Below are 24,013 nucleotides of genomic sequence, written 5' to 3'. Positions count from 1 at the left end.
CCTTTGGAACCGAGGAATATCCCGAGGGCGTAGCCCCGAGGGATATTCCGAGGTCCAAAGCAAAATGTTTAGATTTTTCACAATGCCCGACATATTACCGATGCAAAGTTATTAACCTCATTCATAACTTTACATCTCTTAACTTTACAAAATAACACAAAATGTTCCTCAAATGTTTATAAAAATAAACTATTTTTACATCTTCCCTTTCCCAAAATCGATCAGGCTAAAACAAGACGACCAATAACAAAAGTGCGTATCAGAATCTGTACAAATATGGTAGCGCGCAATCCAAATACGGCAGCCAGCGCGCGCGCAGTTTGTTGGACGCACAATACGGCGCACGCAGAAGTCAATTGTGTGCGACATTGGAACAATTACGCATTTTGCGGTCAATTGTGAGATATTAATGACCTCGATTTGCGTTCGCGTTTTCGCAAATAATAAGATATGATTGGATCGCACGCATCGCGTTTATTAATGAGGTTATGAATGACAAGTAAGATATGTATATTATAGGGGCAAGGACTACAACTACTGCACTGACAATTCAGCAACGCAAGGCAAGTTATTATTGATTTATTGATCAAATATTGGTTTTCCCTCATTTTTGACTGTAACTCCATAACTGTTGTCTGTGCTGAAATAAAATTTCCAGTGGATTAGTTGTAGTCCTTGCCCCTATGCTTAAATTAAGTAGTACTGTCAGAGTTGGGACTTTCATGTGCATTAACTTTAGCTAATGCACAAAGCTAAATTCCAATTAAGGGTCAAAGGTCATTTAGGGGTCAATTCCGTATATTGGCTAGGTTGTGTTCAAAGAACATATCTTGTACGCTTTGTGACGCTTTTTGGGAGATATGTGTTAGTGCAAAACTTTCATTGATCAAGGTCGTTGTATCAAACTTTTGTTTGAAAGAGTTTTGAACTATATAAAGAGCTTGGTTCAAAAAAGGCGCTAAATCCAATAGCTGCTCTGTGTCACATTTGTCTGGTATGTTTTAACATTGTTAAGTTTAAATGGCAACGATTAAATGTAACTCTATCTTATTTTCTATTTCCAACATCATTTTTCCCTGCAAAGTTTTAAAATGGCTGCCTTTTGGAACCAAAACCTCATATGAACAGTTTGGTTCCTAAAGGCGGTAATTCCAAAGGCCGCTTTGTGTAAAATTCATTTGAAGATATTCCTAACAGTACCAGTAGCATTGCCAATCTACTAACATTGGACCACTAGAAGAGTTATAACAGTTTTTTGGCGATCTTTTAAAAAATTATTGCAAATCTCTTTAACCTCCCGCGTGCCAAGAAGCCAAGAGGAATATCATAAAGTTTAAAAGAAACTTATTTATGTTGTTCCAAAAGGAGCCCAATCCAATGGCAGCTATTTTGAAATTTTGCATTGGAGAATTTTTAGGGGACAAAACGATGTTGAAAATAGCTAGAAAATAATTTAGAGTTACAAACATATCCATTCCAATCGTTAAATGTCATTTAAGTATAAAATTGTTAAAATAACATAACACAAGGCAGCTATTGGATTTAGCGCCATATTTAACCTAGGCAAACTCCTTATTAATCTAGCAGCATTTGAAAATGATTATGATCATTTAAAACAACTGTTGCATGTTATTCTCAATTAGCACGCCGATTTAATGTATGTTGAAGTCACGAGATCTTTGTTTGAAATGATCTCATTATTTTTTCAGTATGATAATGGCGTCATTTACTTTTTCGACGCATGGCATCATTCAAAAATTCATTTCTAACAACTGTTGTCGATCCCCACGCTGATATACTTTGCTTCGAAATCATTCGATATAATATTGAAAAACATTGGCATTACAAATCAAAAATAATAATAATATTAAATCAAAATAATAATAATAATATTAATATATTAATTTTGGTGTTTTGGGAAAAAAAATCTTCGATACAAAAAGTCAAAATGTTCAATTGATCATCGGCTTTTCATCCCACTTACATACACTTTAAGTATAAATCATCAGATATATAAAGTTTACTTCGAGTACTGTTATATATCAAAAATAAAATTTTTAATCATTTGCCATAATATGTGTATTACATTGCGAATTTCAACAAAAAAAAAATCAAAATTATTTGATGTAAGAAGGACATGCTTCGTATTCAGAATGCAATTCGATATGTCTGATGTGCTCTAATGTCCCACAATAAATACTGTCCAAACGTTCATACCCTTAAGTAATCAGAAAAAGAATAGTTTGACATATCTCCGATATACAATTCTTGAGTTATACGCAAAAAGATCTTGGGTCAGACGTATACAATTGAAAAAAAATTCATATAATTTTGGTATTATTTTAAAGCTTGTTGTCTAATGCTTACGTTTTTTTTTCGACTTATTCCTGGTATTGTTAGAGCGGGTCACATATTAAGATTGTTGAAAACATCAAAAAGTGTCGATTTTGAAAGAGCGAATTGTACTTCGTTATTAGCATAGTAGGAGAAAAAGTGTGGAACACTTCAAAAAGTGTCGATTTTTAAAAATTGTAAATCTATAGGTTTATGCAAATTCATTTCACGAATTTTTTTTTTTATTTCAGCTGCTGATTTCCATGACAAATCCTATTCAAATTTAGTCAAATAATTCCATGGCTGATAGGTTTTCGTGGGCTTTTCATTCCCCCCAAAATCTTCTTCCAATATCGATATTTCAAATAATATTTCCTTCACACATCCCAAGATATGCTTTTTAAAATAAATACCGTGATTTTTTTGGTTTTATATCACGACATGACATGACATGTCATGTATCCGTCTTACTTGGGTGTGTTCTGTCCTGTCTTGTACTGTTCTATCTGTCCATACCCATACATTAATTTGGCAATATACTAGCATTTGAATCTGATTTTGTCAAAATTATCTCTTGGTGATGGAATCATTCGCTATTCATTTCATCCAACTTATGTTGTTTATAAAAACCATATAGTTAGGGGAAAAAGTTCACTTTGGTGACCACTCTCTGGCTAGTAAGGTTTGACGATTGATTCGACTTCTATGGACCATTTAGAAAAAATAGCCACCATGTCCCTCGCGAAAATCCCGGCATTTTTCGCTAGAGGCCAAAATCCAAAATGGCCGCCACCACCATTTTGAAAATTTAAGTTTTGAACCAGAGCAGCTATAATCATGCACAAAGACACTTTTTCGGATATGTCGAGTACAAGGATTCCGATTCTGACATTAGTTTGACATTACGGCATCATTTTCACCCAGAAATCCAAGATGGTGGCCGGTACCATCTTGAAAAATTTAGTTTTGAACAAGAGGACCTTAAATCGTGTACAAAGACACTTTTTTGGATAAGTCGACCACAAGGATTTCAAATTTGACATTACTTTGACATTACGAAGTCATATTTACCCAGAAATCCAAGATTGTGCCCGCCGGCGCCATCTTGAAAAAATAAGTTTTGAACCAGATTACCTAAAATCGTGTACAAAGACACTTTTTCCGGTAAGTCGACCACAAGAAATCCGAATCTGACATTAATTTGACGTTACAAAATAATTTTTGCCCAGAAATCCAAGATGGCCCCCATTTGGTAGAGCGTAAATGTGATTTTTGAATGAAAGCAGAAGCATAAATGTGTCATTTCCGCCTTATCTGGGGTTCATGTCCCTTATATGGGGTTTAAACCGCCTTATCTTGGGTTTACATCCCTTATCTAGGGATAAGGCGCCTTACCTGTGGTTTAGACGGCCTTATCCTGGGATTACGTTCCTTACCTGTGGCTAAGATGCCTTAACCTTAGCATATCGCAGTCTAAACCCAGATAAGGCACCTAACCCCCAGATAATGCGCCGTAACCCCAGATAAGAGACGTAGACCGTCGATAAAGCAGTCCAACCCCCAAATAAGGTGCTTTAACCCTAAATGAGGAACATAAACCTAAGATAAGGCATCTAAACCCCACATAAGGTGCCCAAACTCTAGATACGGGTCGTTAACCCCAGATAAGGGTCGTAAACCTCAGATAAGACATCTAAACCCAAGATAAGGCGCCTTAACCCCAGATAAGAGACGTAAACTCAGATATGACAGTTTAAACCCCCGATAAGGCGCCGTAACCCCAGATAAGGGACGTACACCTCAGATAAACCAGTCCCAACCCCAAATAAGGCGCCTTAACCATAAATAAGGAACATAAACCTAATATAAGAGAAGTAAACCCCAGACTGCCATATCTGAGTTTACGTCTCTTATCTGGGGTTAAGGCGCCTTATCTTGGGTTTAGATGCCTTATCTGAGGTTTACGACCTTTATCTGGGGTTAACAACCCTTATCTAGAGTTAAGGCACCTTATGTGGGGTTTAGATGCCTTTCTGGGGTTTATGTTCCTTATTTAGGGTTAAGGCGCCTTATTTGGGGTTTAGACTGCTTTATCTGGGGTCTACGACGCTTATCTGGGGTTACGGCGCATCATCTGGGGTTTATATGCCTTATCTGGGTTTAGACTGCGATATGCTAAGGTTAAGGCATCTTAGCCACAGGTAAGGAACGTAAACCCAGGATAAGGCCGTCTAAACCACAGATAAGGCGCCTTATCCCTAGATAAGGGATGTAAACCCAAGATAAGGCAGTTGAAACCCCATATAAGAGACATGAACCCCAGATAAGGCGGAAATGACACACTTATGCTTCTGCTCTCATTCAAAAATCACATTTACGCTCTACCAAATGGGGGCCATCTTGGATTTCTGGGCAAAAATTATTTTGTAACGTCAAATTAATGTCAGATTCGGATTTCTTGGGGTCGACTTACCGGAAAAAGTGTCTTTGTACACGATTTTAGGTAATCTGGTTCAAAACTTATTTTTTTCAAGATGGCGCCGGCGGGCACAATCTTGGATTTCTGGGTAAATATGAGTTCGTAATGTCAAAGTAATGTCAAATTTGAAATCCTTGTGGTCGACTTATCCAAAAAAGTGTCTTTGTACACGATTTAAGGTCCTCTTGTTCAAAACTAAATTTTTCAAGATGGTGCCGGCCACCATCTTGGATTTCTGGGTGAAAATGATGCCGTAATGTCAAACTAATGTCAGAATCGGAATCCTTGTACTCGACATATCCGAAAAAGTGTCTTTGTGCATGATTATAGGTGCTCTGGTTCAAAACTTAAATTTTCAAAATGGTGGTGGCGGCCATTTTGGATTTTGGCCTCTAGCGAAAAATGCCGGGATTTTCGCGAGGGACATGGTGGCTATTTTTTTTCTAAATGGTCCATAGAAGTCGAATCAATCGTCAAACCTTACTAGCCAGAGAGTGGTCACCAAAGTGAACTTTTTCCCCTAACTAATAAGAAAATAGACATCAAAAAACCTCATAACTTTAGAATCAGGTATGCTAGACCGTTTGTGTAAATGATAGCCTATTATATATATGTATAATGTAATAATTACAGTAACCCAATTTTCTAAAATGCCTCCTTTGGCCCCCATGGACCAGATCGTGTCACATATTGTAGTGTATAATAATATTGTAGAGTAAGTAAAAGTTCCACCTTTTCCAGATTTGGTGCCACAAGTTTCACGCTCTGCATCTATGCAGCATTCACATCTCTTCACTTTTCATGTTCTTATTGTTTATCAAAAGTAATATCATATGCATTCCTTTTCTTGCATCTTCAATTTTTAACATTGATGTGAATTGAATTGAAAACAAATAAACTTAAACTTGAACTTAGGTAGATGATATTTGACAATTGGCTGCATCGATTTCCACTGAAAAGCAACCAATCGATATACCAAAAGCGCTGAAAAGTTACCTCCCCCGGCAGGGGCTCATCAACCAGGGAGATCTCGGGGTCCTTACGACTTAATGGTGTTGTTGTGTAATAGTAGCAATGTAAAACTGTGAAAGAATTTCAATACTTTATTTTTTATACTCTTGGTCTTGATGACTTTATTCTGTATTTCTTTTTCTGATTCTGATTATTACTCTTTGGGTTTTGCAAGATTTGGGTGATGTAAATTAAGACCAGTTTGCATGTCCTAAAATGTGTCTTATTTTAGGTAACATAGCATTAACGGACTCAATGGGTTAAAAATTTTCTGTATGACCACGATAACGAGTATTTACAGGTAAAAGAATTAAAACCAGGGGGATTTACCTCGAAAATACCTCAACAGCCACCAAACCATCGACCTGTTTTGTCATAAACAGCAATTAGTGTCATTGAGATGCAGATGGACAAATTCCACTGCGTACCGATTTTCAACAGTACGACAGCAACTTAGCTCACTTTCGGTAATTTTTACTGGAGTGACCTCTGCTGTTACGTAACGCAATGTTATAAATCAGGTGGTAAATAAGGTTTTTCAGAAAACATTAAAAAATGGAATACACGAGTCGTTTCTCCCTTCATTTTCATATTGAGCCCATATATAAGATATGAAACATGAGTATAAGGCAAAGAATAACGTGTAAAAGTATGCTTTTCTGTTACGATAAACATTAATTAACCAGAGCTTGTATTAAATTTTCACCAAAGCAAACGCACAGTAGCAATACTGTGTGAGGCCTCTGTTTCCCAAATGAGAACAATAGTATGCATATTGTAAACCAGGCTTGTTGATGGTACAACTCATGTCAAACTTGTCAGAGTAATTGTTATTGTATCACACAAGTAAATGAGAAACATGTGGTTTTAGACTTAACACGGTTTGGAAATAAGTTTTTCATTTTTTAGCTCCCTATCGGGTAGTCAGAACTCAGCTGGCACCCCTGTCTTCCCTCCAGTGGCGTCTACGTAGGGTCTAATTTTTGATACGTTATGCGTGGTATATTTTTCACTGTCGAAAAAAGTTTTTTTTCCGGATTTTTTTTCGCATAAATGGACTTGACTTGACCTCCCGTAAATATTCATCGAAGAAAGGTTCTTTTAGCCGGATTTTTTTTTTCGTATGGATGGACTTGACATTACCTCCGCTTAATATTTATCGAAGGAAGAAAAAAAAATCAAAAGGGTCTAATTTTGTTACGTTATGCGTTTTATAGGTTACACGGTCGGAAAAGATTATTTATCCGGGTTTTTTTTTTCGCATAAATGGACTTGATTTGACCTCCGGTTAATATTTATTGAAGAAAGCCAAAAATTCGAGAGGGTCTAATTTTTTTGTTACGTTATGCGTTTTGGACGCTACACTGTCGGAAAAGTTCTCTTATCCGGATATGCCAATCTTGTCTCGTCCACATCAATTTTGTCCCCTACATAAAATTATCAAAAATGAAAAATGCTTGAAACATCGTATGTTTAAGGATACATACTCTTGAATTCCATCCAACTTGTCCATGTTTTACATTTTTGCATATTTATGAAGTACATAAATATATTCAACACTTCAGATATTCAATTTGCAAAATTTGTGCCTAAAAAGTGCTTTTAAAAATGATTGTAGTATATTCATTTTTACCCTGCATAATATGTTGTTTACAGTTGCTAGGTGAGGCAATTGGGATTGCCAGACCCAGCCATATACATTTCTAAGACAGCTGAGCATAAAAATCCCGCTCATTCACAATATGTATTATCACAAGGTAGGGAAAATCCATAAAAATCAATATATTCAGACAATGACATAACACCAGCCCTGTTTCAGCATTATTGAACACCATCCCACAATTCACCTGCTTTTGACACCTCTTGATCTAAATAGCAGTGTATTATAATACATGTTAGTTTGTCACACATCAGCACACATGTATTGACTGCATTGATTTGTGGGAAGTGCTTTGACTTGAATGATTAGGCTCTTCACCAACCTTTAAAGGAATTCATTACAGTACTGTTGTATGCATGGCTAGTTGTCAATAGTGTGACTTGTAAATGAGGCTTTTGTGTGGGTCAAATACTTGAGGTCAATTCTGGGCACCATTTTGAAATCAATGTGCTTTTTATATGACTGGAGACATTTGAGATTTGGTCTATTTAACCTGTTCTTGAACCTGAATTTGGATATAATATTAAGGATGTATACATTTTGCTTGGGATATAAATGGTGAGTACAATTGAGATGATAAACTTAGAACTGATTTGACACATAATGGCAAAACAGGTACCTGAATCACAAAAATGATTGAAACGGAAGCTTTTGAAAAAGTGTGTGATTTTGCAGAATGGTGGCAAGAAATGTTACTATTTTTCATCACTGCTGTAGTTTGGACATACAAACTTTGTACCTATGGCTTAAGTAGGATTCAGTGATATATTGCAGCTAGTTTAAAATAAAAATATGGGTCAAGAAAGAAAATAGAAGAACTTTAATGAATAAGCTTATGACCAAATGTGGAGCACTGAAAATTTACGTTTTCTAGAACTTGTAAATTATATTTCGGAGGTTCATATACCAAAGTTTGATAGCAAGAATGTAATTGTGGAATGTTTGACATATGCCTACAATTTGGTAGAGAAATCGGTGTGAAGTATGGTATGATATCAACGGTCCAAAAATAAAATAGCGAGTGGTGTAAGCGGGGACCCAAGTCATAGGCTTCCAGTGAAAATCTGATTAAGGCTATAAAAATAACAATAGGAAAATAATAATATATAAGCATTTACCTTTAAGATGAGGTATAACTTTTATTTTTCCGATGATTATTTCTGGGCCAAATTTGATACTTAATGTGGCAAATTCATCCCATTTTTTTGCTTAAAACCTCAAAAGAGGCAGTAACCTTAAAGACGTCTCTCTCTATATCAAAGTTAAAACTCGCCTTTGCTATGTCGTCTACATCGAATTTGCCCCTCTCACAGCTCCAGAAATTTCTGACTTCACCTCCGGTTAATATATAATAAAGAAAGAAAAAGTATCGAGGGGCCTATTTTTTGTTTTTCAGTGATTTTCAGCACAGTGTTTTTCAAATTGGACAAGCGCATTGGTTTTCAGTTTCGGATTAGCGCAGTGTATTTTAGATTCGGACTAGCGCACTGTCAGACTAGGGGGTGTTTCCCAGATTCGGACTAGCGCAGTGGTTTTCAGTTTCGGACAAGTGCAGTGATTTTCATTTTCGGACTACACGCGTGTAGGACTGACATTGTGTATTTTCGATTCGGACTAGCTGCGTGTCGGACTGGTGAAGTGCATTTAAGATTCGGACTAGCGGCATGTGGGACTAGCGGAGTGTTGGACCAGTGGCGTGTTGGACTAACGCCCTGTACCCCTGCGTGTGCCACAGGGGCCCCCAAATAGCTAGAAAAATAGGATAATGATATAGATGAGCGTGGTATCAATTAAAGCCACCACCACAGTGTGCACAACGCTCTCCGTATGTCAACATAAAAAATCATCACCATCATCATCATCATCATCATCATCATCATCATCATCATCATCAACATCATCAACATTTTCATCATCTTCTTCTTCTCTTCTTCTTCTTCTTCCTCTTCTTCTTCTTCTTCATTTTCTTCTTCGTCTTCTTCTTCTTCGTCGTCGTCATCTTCTGTTTTTTTCCTTCTGTTTGAGACGCTTTAGGGTAAAGTATGTATTAGCGCTAAACTTTCATTGATCAAGCTCATTATATCAAACTTGGGTTTTATTTAAAAGTGTTTTGAACCATATATTTAGCAGCATTTAAAAAAATGATTTTATGGTAAATTTTAAACAACTGTTGCATTTTATTCTCAATTAGCACGCAGATTTAATTTGTTTTGAAGTCATGAGATCTAGTAAAAAATGTCATTTGTTTGAAATGATCTTATTATTATTTTTATTTATAGCAACATTAATTATAGTTGTATATTATAGGGGCAAGGACTACAACTACTGCACTGGAAATTTTATTTCAGCAAAAGGACCTTCTGCTAAGTGTTACAGGCTTTTGCTTCTAATTGTGTTTCCTCCATCGTTTTTTATCATGTTTTGTTATTTGTATGTTTTAATTTTGATGTAAATAAATTTGATTGATTGATTGATTGATTGATTGATTGATTGATTGATTGATTGATTGACTGATTGACTGATTGTAAGATCGAAGCATACAGTAGATTTTCACAAAATCCCTACCAATTTGTTACCTACTGTATAACTCTACATGGAGACATCAGTAGCAGGCCTTGACGTCTAGATTTTAAAGGCGAGTGGTTAATCACTCGCTAGCATGATGCTAGGCGAGTGGTCGCATTTTCACAAATACCATTTATTTAGGTATAATCAAGTAGAGCTTTGGTCTTAAAATGGTATTTATGAATTTGTGTTGAAATGCGCGTGAAGCGCGCGAAAATTTGTGACTTTCTCCGCTTAGAGAGGGCACAGAATCGGGTAAATGAATTTGCTGATTCAATTGCTAATTTTGGGAGATTCGCAGCGAGTGATATTTAGTGTGTATGGCGAGTGAAAAATCGCTCGCTAGAAATCGAGTTTAGGCGAGCGGTGTCGAGCAAGAGCGATCGCTCGCCTCAAATGGCAAGGCCTGCACTACCCGGGGAAAGTAGGTATTCAGTAACATCGTAACCATTATTTAACACTTTACCAGGTAGTAAATAATCTCAACTTTGTAACAATTATTATTGTTCGCTGTAAACAGGTGTGTAGGTAAATACCGTAAAACCCCGTCTACAAACATACTTAAGAAACGCCCGCAATAAAATAAGTTGCTTTTGTATTTGGAGTTTGAGCAACTAGGCCTATATAGTGGCACTACATGTTGGTGGCTATACGTTCCATTATTGTAACACCAATCAATTGATTTGACATAATAACAACTTTCGTATAGAAGGATCAAATAGCTCAATTGATAGAGCGTCAGACTGTGGCACTAAAGAGAGCACGGTCCAGGGACATGTTCGGGTTTTTATTCTTGTTTTAATTAAACTTTTTGACATGTTCTAATTTTAGGATTTCATTTTAGGTGCTTTTTTTATTTTTTTTTTTTTTTTTATAGAATTTTTTTTAGTAATTTTGTGGTTTTAAAGAAACTGATAAAAGCCTTTGTTCTAAACAATATCGAAACGAAACCCATGGTTAGACAGACGTGTTTCAACTACTTGTCTGTACCTTTTTGCCATCCCAATTCTTGGGAAATGGTGGGTAGGGTCAGAAGGGGGGGGGGGTATTTGGATTAGTTTTCGACGGGGATTTGCGGCCCTAGCTTCCGAACCCATCAGTCATTTATCATGCTGATCACTGGCACCTATAAGATTAGTATCTTTGAAAAGAACGGTATTGTATTCAATCTATGATTGCAGCCATACATGTACACAGGCGATGAGTGCAATCTGCTTGTAGTGCCGCACGATATATTCAAATATTGTTTTACCCTATTGCTATGGCGGGTAATCCGATTATTACATCACTTCGACAGCGAATTGCATTACGAACTGGGTTTGGAAGATACCTTCCCCAAATTAACAGTATTGCGAAACAACAGCATCCATGGTTCGATGTAGATAGTCTTTCCTATTATTTATGACCCCCACCCCACCGTTTACACCCCCCAAACAAGCATCAGTCTTTTTGAATAAAATAAACACACTATCTATAGTCATGTTGTGTTATGACTCCCTACATGTTGGTCATCTGCTCCCCGACCGTATGGAGAATCCCCCCTTGTCATGTAAAAGCGTGGCTTTCTCCTCCCAAAGCTTTTTTTTTATCCCAGGTTTAGTTTCCGGGTCATTCCAATTGACCCCTCTATTGCGTTTATTTATATTAACATTAACAAAATTCATGTGACCGTGATGAGGCTCGAACTCACCATCGTTCGATTTATAGCCTAAAGCGCTCGTGTACCAAAGTCATATGTCTTACCAAGTGAGCTATGCTCGTGAGATGCGAAATGAAGATAAAATAATACATTGTATACCTGCTTGTGTCGGTAATTGATTTGCTCAAATTCCATAATGGTATGATATTGTGGAGGGCGTCAGCATGAATTTCGCTATCATCACAGTCGGTTCTATATGCTTGTAGACGGGTTTTTACGGTATCTATGGTATTAAGATACGAGCGGGTTGGCGCAGCGGTTGTACCCCCACCTTGCACCACTGAGGTCCCGGGTTCAAGTCCCGCGGCCGTGCCCAAGGATTGAATTGGATCTCCGGTTTCCTCTTGTTTTCAAAAAAATCGGTGATTAGTTGCTTGGTAATCAAAAACTTCTTTTACCCGACAGAATTTTAGGAGCTGCACATCTAATGGGTGTCTGTTTAATCTAAGTGCAGATAGGTATGCGTCAGGTTCGGCCGCAACCTAGTTGATGCGATATGATTATGATGATGCCCCAAAACTCCACCCCGGAGCTCATACATATTTATTTGTTCACCCCTGTGTAAAATTAATTAGAATTATCTATACACGTAAAACAATTATTATTTATTTATTTGTTTATTTACTTACTTATTATTTTATAAATATTATTTGCTCCACCTTTCGGCTGGGCAAATTCCACCCCCCCCCCCGTTTACGCTCATAATTAATTATTTATTTTCACAGTCCCCCCTTCCGTGTGAAATTAAACTTTATACGCCGTTTGAACCAAATTCACCCAAATTGACGTATACAGTATACAATGAACTTGGATTCCATCTAGAAAGGAGAAATAGCATACGAGTTGGGCCAGAAATGGTAACCGACCTGGACTTCGCAGATGTCATCGCTCTCCTGTCAGAAGAAATTAAACAAGCTCAGGAACTGCTGTAAAGGGTCGAAACATCAGTCGAAAGAGTCTTAAAGATGAATGCCACCAAGACAAAGTTCATATCTACTAACCCAGATCAGCAGGTTAACATCAGCACAAATAATGGAACAAAGCTAAATTAAGTGAAAGACTTCAAATTTCTCGGAGCATGGATGGCTAACACAGAGCATGATGTAAAAACATGTAAGGCTTGGAGAGCACGTAACAGCCTAAGCAAGAACTGGAAGTCTGCTCTACTAAAGAAATTAGGGGCTGGACGGCTGTTTCACTCAGATGCTTAGGGCAGTGTACAGAATCCATTGGAAGCAGCACATAAACATGCTGTATGGAGACCTTCCGAGACTCTCAGATCAGATCAGAGAAAGGAGGACACGCTTCGCTGGACACTGCTTCAGGAGTAAGTACTAACCTGTCGCCAATCTGATAAACTTAACACCCAAACATGGAATAAGAAACCCTGGTAGACCATCCCTTACATATGTAGATTTACTCAAGCAGGACACTGGCCTAGAAGCATCTGACCTGGAACGGCGTTGCAGGACAGGAGGATATGGATAATGTGTATGACGATCTTTCTTGCCACACAGGCCGAATAAATAATTATTCCCCGGGCCCAGGGGGGGGGAGGGTAAAATGGGGGGGCAAGAAATTTTGGCCAGCCGAGAGGGGGGGGCAAGCGCTTTTTGACACATATTAATGGGGCGGTTTTTATATAAAACGCTCTAAAAAGGCTTAGGAAAACAGTACGGAAACGCTTTAATACTAAGTATTCAAATTTTCCTGCTCGCTGCGCTCGCAACATACATCTAGGCCATTGAAGGTTTGTGTAAATGTGTAAAGGGGGTGGGTGGGGGGGCAAAGATTTTTGGCGGGCCAAGAGGGAGGGGGGGACAAGCGATTTTTGGCAGGCCGAGAGTTGGGGGAAAGCGATTTTTGGCGGGCCGTTCGGAAATTTTACCCCCCCCCCCGGGGCTCATAATTATTGCACAGCCCCTTAACAGTAATTAATTTGGTATGAAATGCTAATAAACAGTTCTTGTCTTTAGAGAGACCGACATCGCACTTAATTAACTTCATTTCTGAGACTAATTTTGTTACTCCATCCTACACGATCCATTTTCGGGCCCATCACCGACCAGTTACTCCTAACTATCTCTGTAATAATAGGCATACAGAGTGGTTTTGCCAAAAAATGTATCCAGAGCAAATCATAAACTGAATGGAAGTATTAACAAAAGAGTTCTACACCACATATCTTTGAAGCATTTGATCAAAAATATCGTTCCATGTTTTCTATAGGTCTTACACTAACCCCCTGACTAGAATTTAGCTTGTCCACAATGATATTTCATATACAATTAAAAAGGGAAAGTACCTGTCTTTTGGCAACGTGCTGTAGTGTGTAATGCCCTATTAGATTATGAAAAGTGACATTCAGTTAGACGAGGGCGCTCTGCACTGGAGGATAGCATATGAATACACAATTGTGCACATGGTGTTTTTTGGAATAATATGCTTTCCCTGGTATACAGGGAGCAATAGAAGTCCATGTGTACAATTGTACACAGTATGTACGAAGGGGGTATATAGGCCTACACAAATATCACAAAACAGGTTTAACATAATGTTAATCCCACTTTGAGGAATTGTCGAAAATTTGTGATATTAAGTAACAATGGATCTTATCTCAATCTCTACCAAAATTAATAGCTTCAGAAAAATCAGAAAAATGCCAGAACAAAAAAATCTAATTTGCAATATCTAATTGGTGGCCATCTTGGATTTTAGGTGTCAGATTTCAAAACAGTACCGGGAAGCATTCGTAGATGCTATAGATGTATTTTTTAATGCAATATAAAAAAACCAGCAAAAACAAAAGTACGTATTTAAATTTTTGTATAAAGAGCTTAATTTGTTGCAACAAAAGCCCAAAATATTGAAAACTCCGCGTTAGTTTAGTATACCATTGGGCTTTGCAATCATGCGAAAAGTAGAAATTGAAGAAAAAATTAGGGCGTCGCTCTGAAGTAAATCACTTATTATGGCTCTAACGTTGCTATACCCAGCTCTCGACCAATCAGAAACGCAGAAATCACCTAATTGCGTGAACATTACTAGAAAATAGATCCTTGTTGCGCCACCAAGTGGGGCGGGGCATCATCATAATATCATATGAAATAGTATAGACAGCTGGCAAAAAATCCACAGTTGTTGCTGTCATTTACCCGGCTCTCGACCAATCAGAAAGGAGGAAATCACATAATCAAGTATGTACTTGATATACATGTAGATCCTATTTGCACCGCCCAGTGGGCGGCGCAACATCGCAACATCCTATGACGAGATTTTGTCAATAACGCAGTAGATACAGCTGGCCGAAAATACACAGCTGTTGCTGTCATTTACCCGGCTCTCGACCAATCAGAAAGGAGGAAATCACATAATCAAGTATGTACTTGATATACATGTAGATCCTATTTGCACCGCCCAGTGGGCGGCGCAACATCGTAACATCCAATGACGAGATTTTGTCAATAACGCAGTAGATACAGCTGGCCGAAAATACACAGCTGTTGCTGTCATTTACCCGGCTCTCAACCAATCAGAAACTAAGAATTCGCATAATTAAATATGTACTAGAAAAAGATCCTTTTTGCACCGCCCAGCGGGGCAAAACTATAACAGCATACGATGTGATCTTGTCAATCAAATCGTATAAACAACTGGCACATAATCCACAGCTGTTGCTATATTTTCACCTTATTTAATAAATATCCGTATCTGTATGTTTCAGTTCGCTTTGTATTGTTACCTCGTACAGACCAAGTTTGGTTAACAGTGATCGGACAAGTGCAAGAGCTTCAACGCAAGAAGACTCACCAAAGATAAATAAGGTAAGACACAGTAGTATTATTTCACTCTCAGTGACTTTGAAGTTTAAATTGGCTTACCGACACGATTCGGAGAATAAAATTGTTTAAAGGGCAGGTCTATTGCAAAAACAAGTTTATCTCTATTCGAAGAGAATAATTATTACATTACAAGTTGACACTTGTTGCAATTTTTTGTGCGTATTTCTCCTGAAAAAGGAGAAATTGTGTGGGTAAAGTTCAGCCTCGTACGTGTTCTTCTCCCGTTTGAAGCGTACGTGTTCTCCCCCCGTTTGGCTGATGACGTAGGTAAATGAAGCGGGCACTATATCACGCTCTCATCATACAATCACAATCACTTTGACAAGTTTGACATTAGCAACAAAGAGTTGTACTATCACTTACCATAACAATGCTGCATAACAATATGCACACCATTGTTCTCATTTCGGGAACAAAGCAAGCACACTATTGTTGCTATGCGTTTGCTTTGTAATATTTCATCCAACTGAAACTATAGCATTGCAATATACAGGGAAATCAGATACATGAGTTTGTGGACTTAACACGGTTTATATGCTAGTCTCAGATGAAATTCTAAGTTCAAATTATGTATTTATTTTTAGGCCTAATATTTCTCATGATATTGATATACATATGAATCGTAATATCACAATTGTCTAATATATAAAAAAGAAGCGGCTGATTTTATCCATATGTTTATAAACCATTAAATTTGTAATATTTAATTTGGATTTTTTTTCTGTGAACAACACCAGTATACGTTCTGTCCATTGAGAGCGTTTATAGTCCCTTTTCTCAAAGCGGGCACATCTCATTTCATGAGGTCACCATTTTTCTAGGCCAAATCTGTCTCGTTTGAAGGAACTCACCGCTTAAGTTGGTTTTTGCGGAATATCAATTTTAAACGTCCTTTTTTCTCAAAAAAGGAGTTATTTTCATTGTCCTCATAATATTAGCTTGCCAATGATATGATGTTGTTTTCGCAATAGACCTGCCCTTTAAACAAAAAGAAGAGGAAAAAGAAAAAGAGAGGAGTAGTAAAAGGATGTGAACTGAGTAAGAAGACAAATAAGGACAAATTAAGTGAATACTATTTTACAAGGATGCCAATTGGGTTTGTTGGTTTCATTTTTGTAGGAGCATGTGCTGTATTTAAGGTTTCATTTTAAAGTTTGGTATTTTAATGGTCACAATGTTGGAAAACGGTTAATCGCATTACGTGTACCGTACATATGAAATGGATATGGTAAAAATGTTATTGACATTTCAAATTTCACAATTTTAAACAAAAAGCGCTAGATAGAAATCAACTAAACAAAAGTTGAAGCCATAATTTTGTTGGTATTTTAATGTTGTATGACCCGCAAATCAATAACACTACGCGTAACCCTTTTTAATCAAAAGAACACTGGAATTCAGTTCCATTATTTTTGATATAATTTGCAGTGCATGGCTTCTGTAATAATTTTATTAGATCGGACTTCTGAAGAGAGCTAGTTTGGTTTAGGTTTAGAGAACTGATTCAACAAATCTTTTTTTTTTAGATTATTAATAATGTCCACTGACATGACGTATCCTAAATACTTAATAAAGCATTACTATAATGAAATACAGAGATAAAAAGACTAGTTCGCGTCTGAGATTCTGACAACTAGACAGAATACCGTACTGCGAAGGTCGGCAACAAATCACTGCACGCCTTTGCTCTGACGTCAGACGCGAACTAGTCTTTTTATCTCTGTCTTTCATTATATCAATAAATTTAATTACATAGAGTAGACCAAATATATGCGTTGCAAATATGGCATATATGAAATATATGATTATGTCAGATGCTCAAAATCAAGGTTAGTGAAAATTAAAACTATACATCTTCTTTTCCAACAATATTTGAGACAATGGAGGGTGACCGAATATGTTTATATAAATGTTAGGAATGTGCCAATTTAGGATATTGGTAGTGGCTGATACCAAGTACGTTATAATAAACATGGAGACTATAGATTACCCAACGCATTGTTCCTATGATGCCGATTTAATCTAACGATAGGCTATTCATACAAGCGGGACCATTGTTTCGGAGAAAATACTTCAGAAATTAAATTGATTACTAAACTGATTTTCAGACTGTCGTTTTGTCGCGCACTGTTATAATGCAACTGCGACATTAGATGGTAGAAAGAGTTTAATACTATCTAATAAGAAATTAAAACCAAATCTTGTGATCTCTGTTATTAGTATTTTTAAATGTCTAAAACTAAAAGTAATTTTAAACAACTAGAAATATCAACTTAGCTAATATTTCAACATTATAAGCAAAACAAAATGGGATGATGTGTTTAACAGTACCTCTACTGACGAGTTTAATAATAAATTCTCAAACTTATACAATAAAATTTTTTCCAATAATACATAATCAGGATTTCGTGCAGAAGATACTACTCTAATAGATTTAATTCTTATAAACATAAAATTTTTTTTTAAAAATGTCGTACAATAAATGACATATTAGGAAAATCTAAAAAAAACACACCTTCGATTTGAAAAATCATATATGTGGTTGTTTGGTTATTAGGAATATATTTCTTTTGTTTAACATTTTAGAGACAAAGACTGGACTGGTTTAGAGGAGTCAGAAGGTCAATTCAAAGATGTATACATCAATAATGTCGGTGTTGTTGCTACTTGTAGCAACTGCTGCAGCAGCTCCATATGGACCAGGATGTGGATATGGAACTGGATTTGGATGTGGAAATGGAGCTGGAAACATCGGGTTTAATCCTGGCCAATGTCAAAATGGAGGTTATTCTGGATGTGTATGTCCTGATGGCTACACTGGATCCTTTTGTGAAATTAGTAAGTGAAAGATTAAGCTTAGATGAAAAGTGACTTCCAGAGCATCAAATGATTGATTTTCTAATATATTATCAAAATTGAGGTGGTTAGCTCTATAATTGTCATGTGTATATGGGCTACTGTATACATCAGATCCACTTGTTTCCAAACACCATAAACGAGGGGCTACCACCCCCAAAGCTATCTGTAGATTGGTATCATGGGATATATAGGTATGGAACTCTTTCCAAAACTTTTGATGCTTTTAAAAGGATACTTAAGACATACTTTAACGTACACTGCCTATACGTAAAGTAAAGGGAAATGAGACGATCCTGTATAAACAGTGATCGGAGTGCCTATCCGCTCTTTCATTGGCGATTGGGCCAGACTCCTCCATGTATTGTTGCTATAGGGGGATCGCCACAACTCCTCTACAGCGAGTCTGTTACCTTTCCAGCATTTAAGAATGCCGGTACCCATTTAAACACCTGGGTGGAGAGGAGTATTCGAGATAAAGTGCCTTACTCAAGGGCACAGCACGATGGCGTCGCCGGGGCTCGAACCCGCAACCTTCTGATTATGAGTCAGTGCCCGTTCCGCTAGGCCACCGTGCAACCATAAACATACAATATTTGATTCTGTGTTGTGAACTTTATATGAATATTATTGAAAAGTTTTCATCTGTTATGTTTTATGCATTGGCTTTCATTATTGTAAATCTTCATACAAGTTTGAGTACTTTTTCTTAAATTGTATTTTTATTTGGGAATTTTAGGTGGGAGAAATTTAATCATGTTGCAGAAACGAGTCAATGTTGCCTTATATTGTATTAAATTTTGATGTGAATTTCAAGTAGCCATATCAACATATGCTAACAAATAATGACCCCATATGATTTTCAGACATTAACGAATGTGAATGTGATCCATGTGTGTATGGGAATTGTATTGACGGAGTCAATAGATTCACCTGTGAATGTGCTGCTGGATATACTGGAACACTTTGTGATAGTAAGATATCATTTTGTTTGCTCATCTTAAATATAAATTTTGTGACTAGTATTATTAAAATAACATTTGCTCCTCTTAATATTATCTCTCATTGAAATTTTATAATTTTTACATTTCGTGTTTTGTTTCGGGAATATTAATATAAAGAACAACCCCACAAATTACTCTGTAATTGTTAGTGCGTTTGTTACAAAGAACTCAGTGTTAAGTAGTGAAGCCAATATGCTTCACCGTAGCAGAGAGTAAATATAATGAAAAAAAATTACCTCATGAAATCTTGTCCTCCTGACAACACTTGCATAATGCAATTTAAGTACATAATGTTTCTATATTGGTTAATTTCCAGTTCCGATCTGCTCTGACTGCAACACCCCTTCAAGCAGCTCTTCAAGCAGCTCCTCTTCAAGTGGCTCTGGCTCCAGCAGCTCCGGCTCCAGCAGCCCCAGTAGCTCCAGCGGCTCTATTAGCTCCAGCCCCAGTAGCTCCGGTGGCTCCAGCAGCCCCAGTAGCTCCAGCGGCTCTAGCAGCTCCAGCCCCAGTAGCTCCAGCAGCTCCGGTGGCTCCAGCAGCCCCAGTAGCTCCAGCGGTTCTAGCAGCTCCAGCCCCATAAGCTCCAGTGGCACCAGCAGCTCCAGCTCAGGCGGTTCTAGTAGCTCCAGCAGCTCTGGTGAGTCCAGCAGCTCCGGTGGCTCCAGCAGCCCCAGTAGCTCCAGTGGCTCTAGCAGCCCTAGCCCCATGAGCTCCAGCTCAAGTGGTTCTAGTAGCACCGGCGGCACCGGCAGCTCCAGTAGCTCCGGAGGCTCCAGCAGCTCCAGCTCAGGTGGTTCTAGTAGCTCTAGCAGTACCGGTGGCTCCAGCAGCTCCGGCGTCACCGGCAGCTCCAGTAGCTCCGGAGACTCCAGCAGCTCCAGCTCAGGTGGTTCTAGTAGCTCTAGCAGTACCGGTGGCTCCAGCAGCTCCGGCGGCACCATCAGCTCCAGTAGCTCCGGGGACTCCAGCAGCTCCAGCTTAGGTGGTTCTAGTAGCTCTAGCAGTACCGGTGGCACCGTCAGCTCCAGTAGCTCCGGAGACTCCAGCAGCTCCAGCTTAGGTGGTTCTAGTAGCTCTAGCAGTACCGGTGGCACCGTCAGCTCCGGTGGCACCGTCAGCTCCAGTAGCTCCGGCGGCACCGTTAGCTCCAGTAGCTCCGGAGAGTCCAGCAGCTCCAGCTCTGGCTCTTACCTTTAAAAAGTACAGGAAGACCGACCACCTACTGTACTGGAGGTTAACTCTCTAGCATGTCTAGACATACTGGCGCCCAGCCATAATGGCAACCTCCATTTCTCTCTATCAATAATAAATATATATTGCTATTTATAAATAAGGAATACAGTACTGCTCAAGGGATTATCAGATAGTTCCCGCTTAAATTATTTGATCTAACAGCAACCAGATGATCATAATTATTAATGATCGCCTGGTTGCTGTTATATGTTAATTATTATTAATATTGACCGATTTGATCATAACATCTTATGTGAACGTAAGTCATGTAAATACTGTATGGCTGATATCCTTGGTGCATTTATCCCTACCTTTAATACTGTACCGAATTCGACGGTCTTAATCTTTGCCAGGGCAAAGGCAAAGTGTGCCAAAAGTCCAAATTGGTGAATGTGAAAAACTTGTATTAACTTATTTCAGGAAGAAAACGTCATAAAGAATATATTCTACTATTACTAAATTTTTTTGTGATTTTTGGTAGTGTCATTTACCCCCTTGAACATGAAAAAATACAAATTCTGCTAACACTGTGTATACTTTCAGTCATCTGGGATTTGATCAATTAGTAGATAATTAAATCTGGTCAACCAGAAAAAACTCGGATGACCCTAAATCATCCACCCAGCTGAAGGCCAAAGGTTTTGGCCGAAACGTCGGTGATTCCATCTGACCAAAAGTGAGTTTTTCTGGTTGACCAGATTTAATTATCTACTAATTACAAATTCTGCTCTTAAAGTGTTCAAAGTGGCATCAAAAACGAATTGTAATTTTATCATGGAGAATGCCACCAACTTCTTACTGCTCATGATTCTTACCCATAAATCACCAAATTAGAATATTAATTTCAAATTGTGCTTTGAATTTTAATATGGTCCAAAACGCTCAAAAATGATTTTTTTTTGGATAAAATTACCATTTTCCACCGATTTCTGCCAAAATTTTAATATGGACAATTTGACCAAAGTCTAAACTTTCCATTGATACTAAAGGAGTTTGCGACTATTTGCGACTCTACTTGACAGGCCATGTTTTGTGTGTCCGATATATCCCATTTTTACTTGGATATGCCATATGGCTCTCACTGGTTGTATAATGAGAGCCTGGCAAATCAAGTTAGAGGATGGATAAAAACTTCTGCATTAAATTACACTAGTTCATTATACCTGTAAAATTTTAAGTGTGTAGCAGAATAAATTGTATGTATAATGAATTAGGGTTAGGGTTTAGGTTGTGTTCAGGGTTTATTCTCTGTTATTCGTGAAAACATTGTAAGAATGCTGTCACAGTGAAAATGCTGCAATTTAATTTAATGCTGCAATTTAATTCGGACGTAAACTCAGCAGAAGCAAAATATGTATTTTTTTCACCACATCGTTTTTAAAGGGCCCATAAAGGTTGTCAGAAAACGCTAAAATGTCGATTCAATTAAAAGGTCATAACGTTTTCATAACATGCTCACAATGATTTTAATATGGATTAATTAAACGTTGCACATGGTGTTCTTTGAAAGTTAGCATAACATTTTAGTAATGTTTGGCAGAAAACGTTTTGTAGCATAACACTTAAACAACATTGTAAAAACATTTATTGATAGTATATAGTTATTTTGAAACCTTCTAATAATCTCCAAAAAATTCAAAAATAAGATGCATATTAGAGTGTTAAATCGGCAAATCACTGTTTATCCCATTGAATAACGTATGCTATTTTATTTGCATGGTCTTCTTAAGTGGTACTGTGAAAGCTTACCTTGTATTTACTTTATTAGTATTTGAAATTGCAATTAAAATTCCAATGTCTCTGGAGTAAATGCTGTTGTGATGCGTGTTTATTTTAATAACCAACTAATTATATCAATTTTATAATTTCAAACATTTTTTTATGAGAAGACGTATGGTTCTTCTGTCACAGACTAAGCACTATAAAAATGCAAATAAAGCAATAAGTGCCCTTTAATTTGGTTCAAAGCGCAGTCAAAGTAAGAAGAAAAATAAGGGGTTAACCCTAATCACCATTCATTTCAGAAAAGGATTACTACAAAGGTCCCTTGAAATCTACATAGTGGAACTGTGCCTAATGTGCATACATCAAATATGGCCTCTTTTAGCGAACTCTCGTTAAAATCCTTTATTATATATTCCTATTATCATAAGAATTCAGAAAAAGGACAGTTTGACTTGTATCCAACATACAGTTCTTGAGTTATAGGCCAAAAAGACAAAGGTCAAACATTGGGTCCACAAGCAATTACTATTGAAAAAATATACACCTTTAACTAATCTGATCTCAAAATGTCGAGAACTTGCATTGTTTTGCATGTTTTGTTACATAGATAGGTAACATCAAATTATAGGTCAAGAGGATTTTTTTCTTTCAGAAAAGTCAGATACTTTTAATTTTTTGTCAAACGTGGAACCCAAATGTTGACATTTGTGCATCGGAGATCGGTAAAATCGTTATGACGAGAGGAATGCGTTAGCGCGCTTTTTGACAATATTTGACCAACTTTGAATTTACACTCCCCCAAATTAGGCACTGTTTTCCCACGTGGATTTTCCGTGACTTTTGATATGTTTTTGTTTGAGCTTTTGGGAGATGGATGCATGTAAAAAGGATTATGTTGCAATTAAGTGGTGGGTCATTTCATAATTTGACTGAGATTTCAAGAACATGACCTCCTATAATTTCTCCCATGCAGGAAACGGTATGAAACGAAACTTGATTGAATTGAGTTCAGTAGAGTATGACTTTGTGAAAATATGATGAGAACATTTTAAAATAATAAATTACTTATAACTTCATCTAACTGGAACGTCAATATTTGGATGGAGAAATGTGGGTGGGGGCTGTACGAACCACCCCAAGGCTTTTTATCATACACGTGTTTATCCTAAAACGACTTAATGGTTCAGCCTCACCCACCTTTGCATAAAATACCAATTGAAGGTGTTTTGTGAAAATTCCTGTTTATAATCAACACGAAAGGTCCAATTTTTTTAATTGAAGGTCGGCATTTCCTCCCAGCTACATACGTACATATCATTAGATTAATTCATAACGTGTTCTTCGAGGACTGTTAAATGTAAAAATTTGAATATGCCATAAAATTTAGAAAAATGAATACTATTTGATATCAGAATAACATTCGTCGTATTCAGAATGCATTTTTGTGAGTCTTATGTGCTCTCAGATTCCACCAAAAATACTGTGCAAAGGTGGGTGCGCCTATCCTTAAATATATTGACATATTGCGCAATGTGTTTGGGATATTATATTGCTATATCAGGAGAATCAATGTTGTTTTTGGTATCCCTACACCCTGCTGGAGGA

At 37.4% G+C, this 24,013-nt stretch overlaps 1 protein-coding gene across 1 annotated transcript; it reads left to right on the top strand.

Moving 5' to 3' along the window:
- Positions 1–15,417: 15,417 nt before the first annotated feature.
- LOC140164728 (uncharacterized) lies at positions 15,418–22,493 on the top strand. Its single transcript, XM_072188085.1, has 4 exons — positions 15,418–15,572; positions 18,177–18,428; positions 19,313–19,420; positions 19,767–22,493. The coding sequence occupies exons 2-4, from the start codon at positions 18,224–18,226 to the stop codon at positions 20,645–20,647; spliced, it is 1,194 nt and encodes a 397-aa protein (XP_072044186.1). The 5' UTR covers positions 15,418–15,572; positions 18,177–18,223; the 3' UTR covers positions 20,648–22,493.
- Positions 22,494–24,013: the final 1,520 nt, after the last annotated feature.

The sequence above is a fragment of the Amphiura filiformis genome, chromosome 11, assembly GCF_039555335.1.
Source record: "Amphiura filiformis chromosome 11, Afil_fr2py, whole genome shotgun sequence".
Lineage (NCBI taxonomy): Eukaryota > Metazoa > Echinodermata > Ophiuroidea > Amphilepidida > Amphiuridae > Amphiura > Amphiura filiformis.
This window is presented reverse-complemented; position numbering and strand designations above follow the sequence as displayed.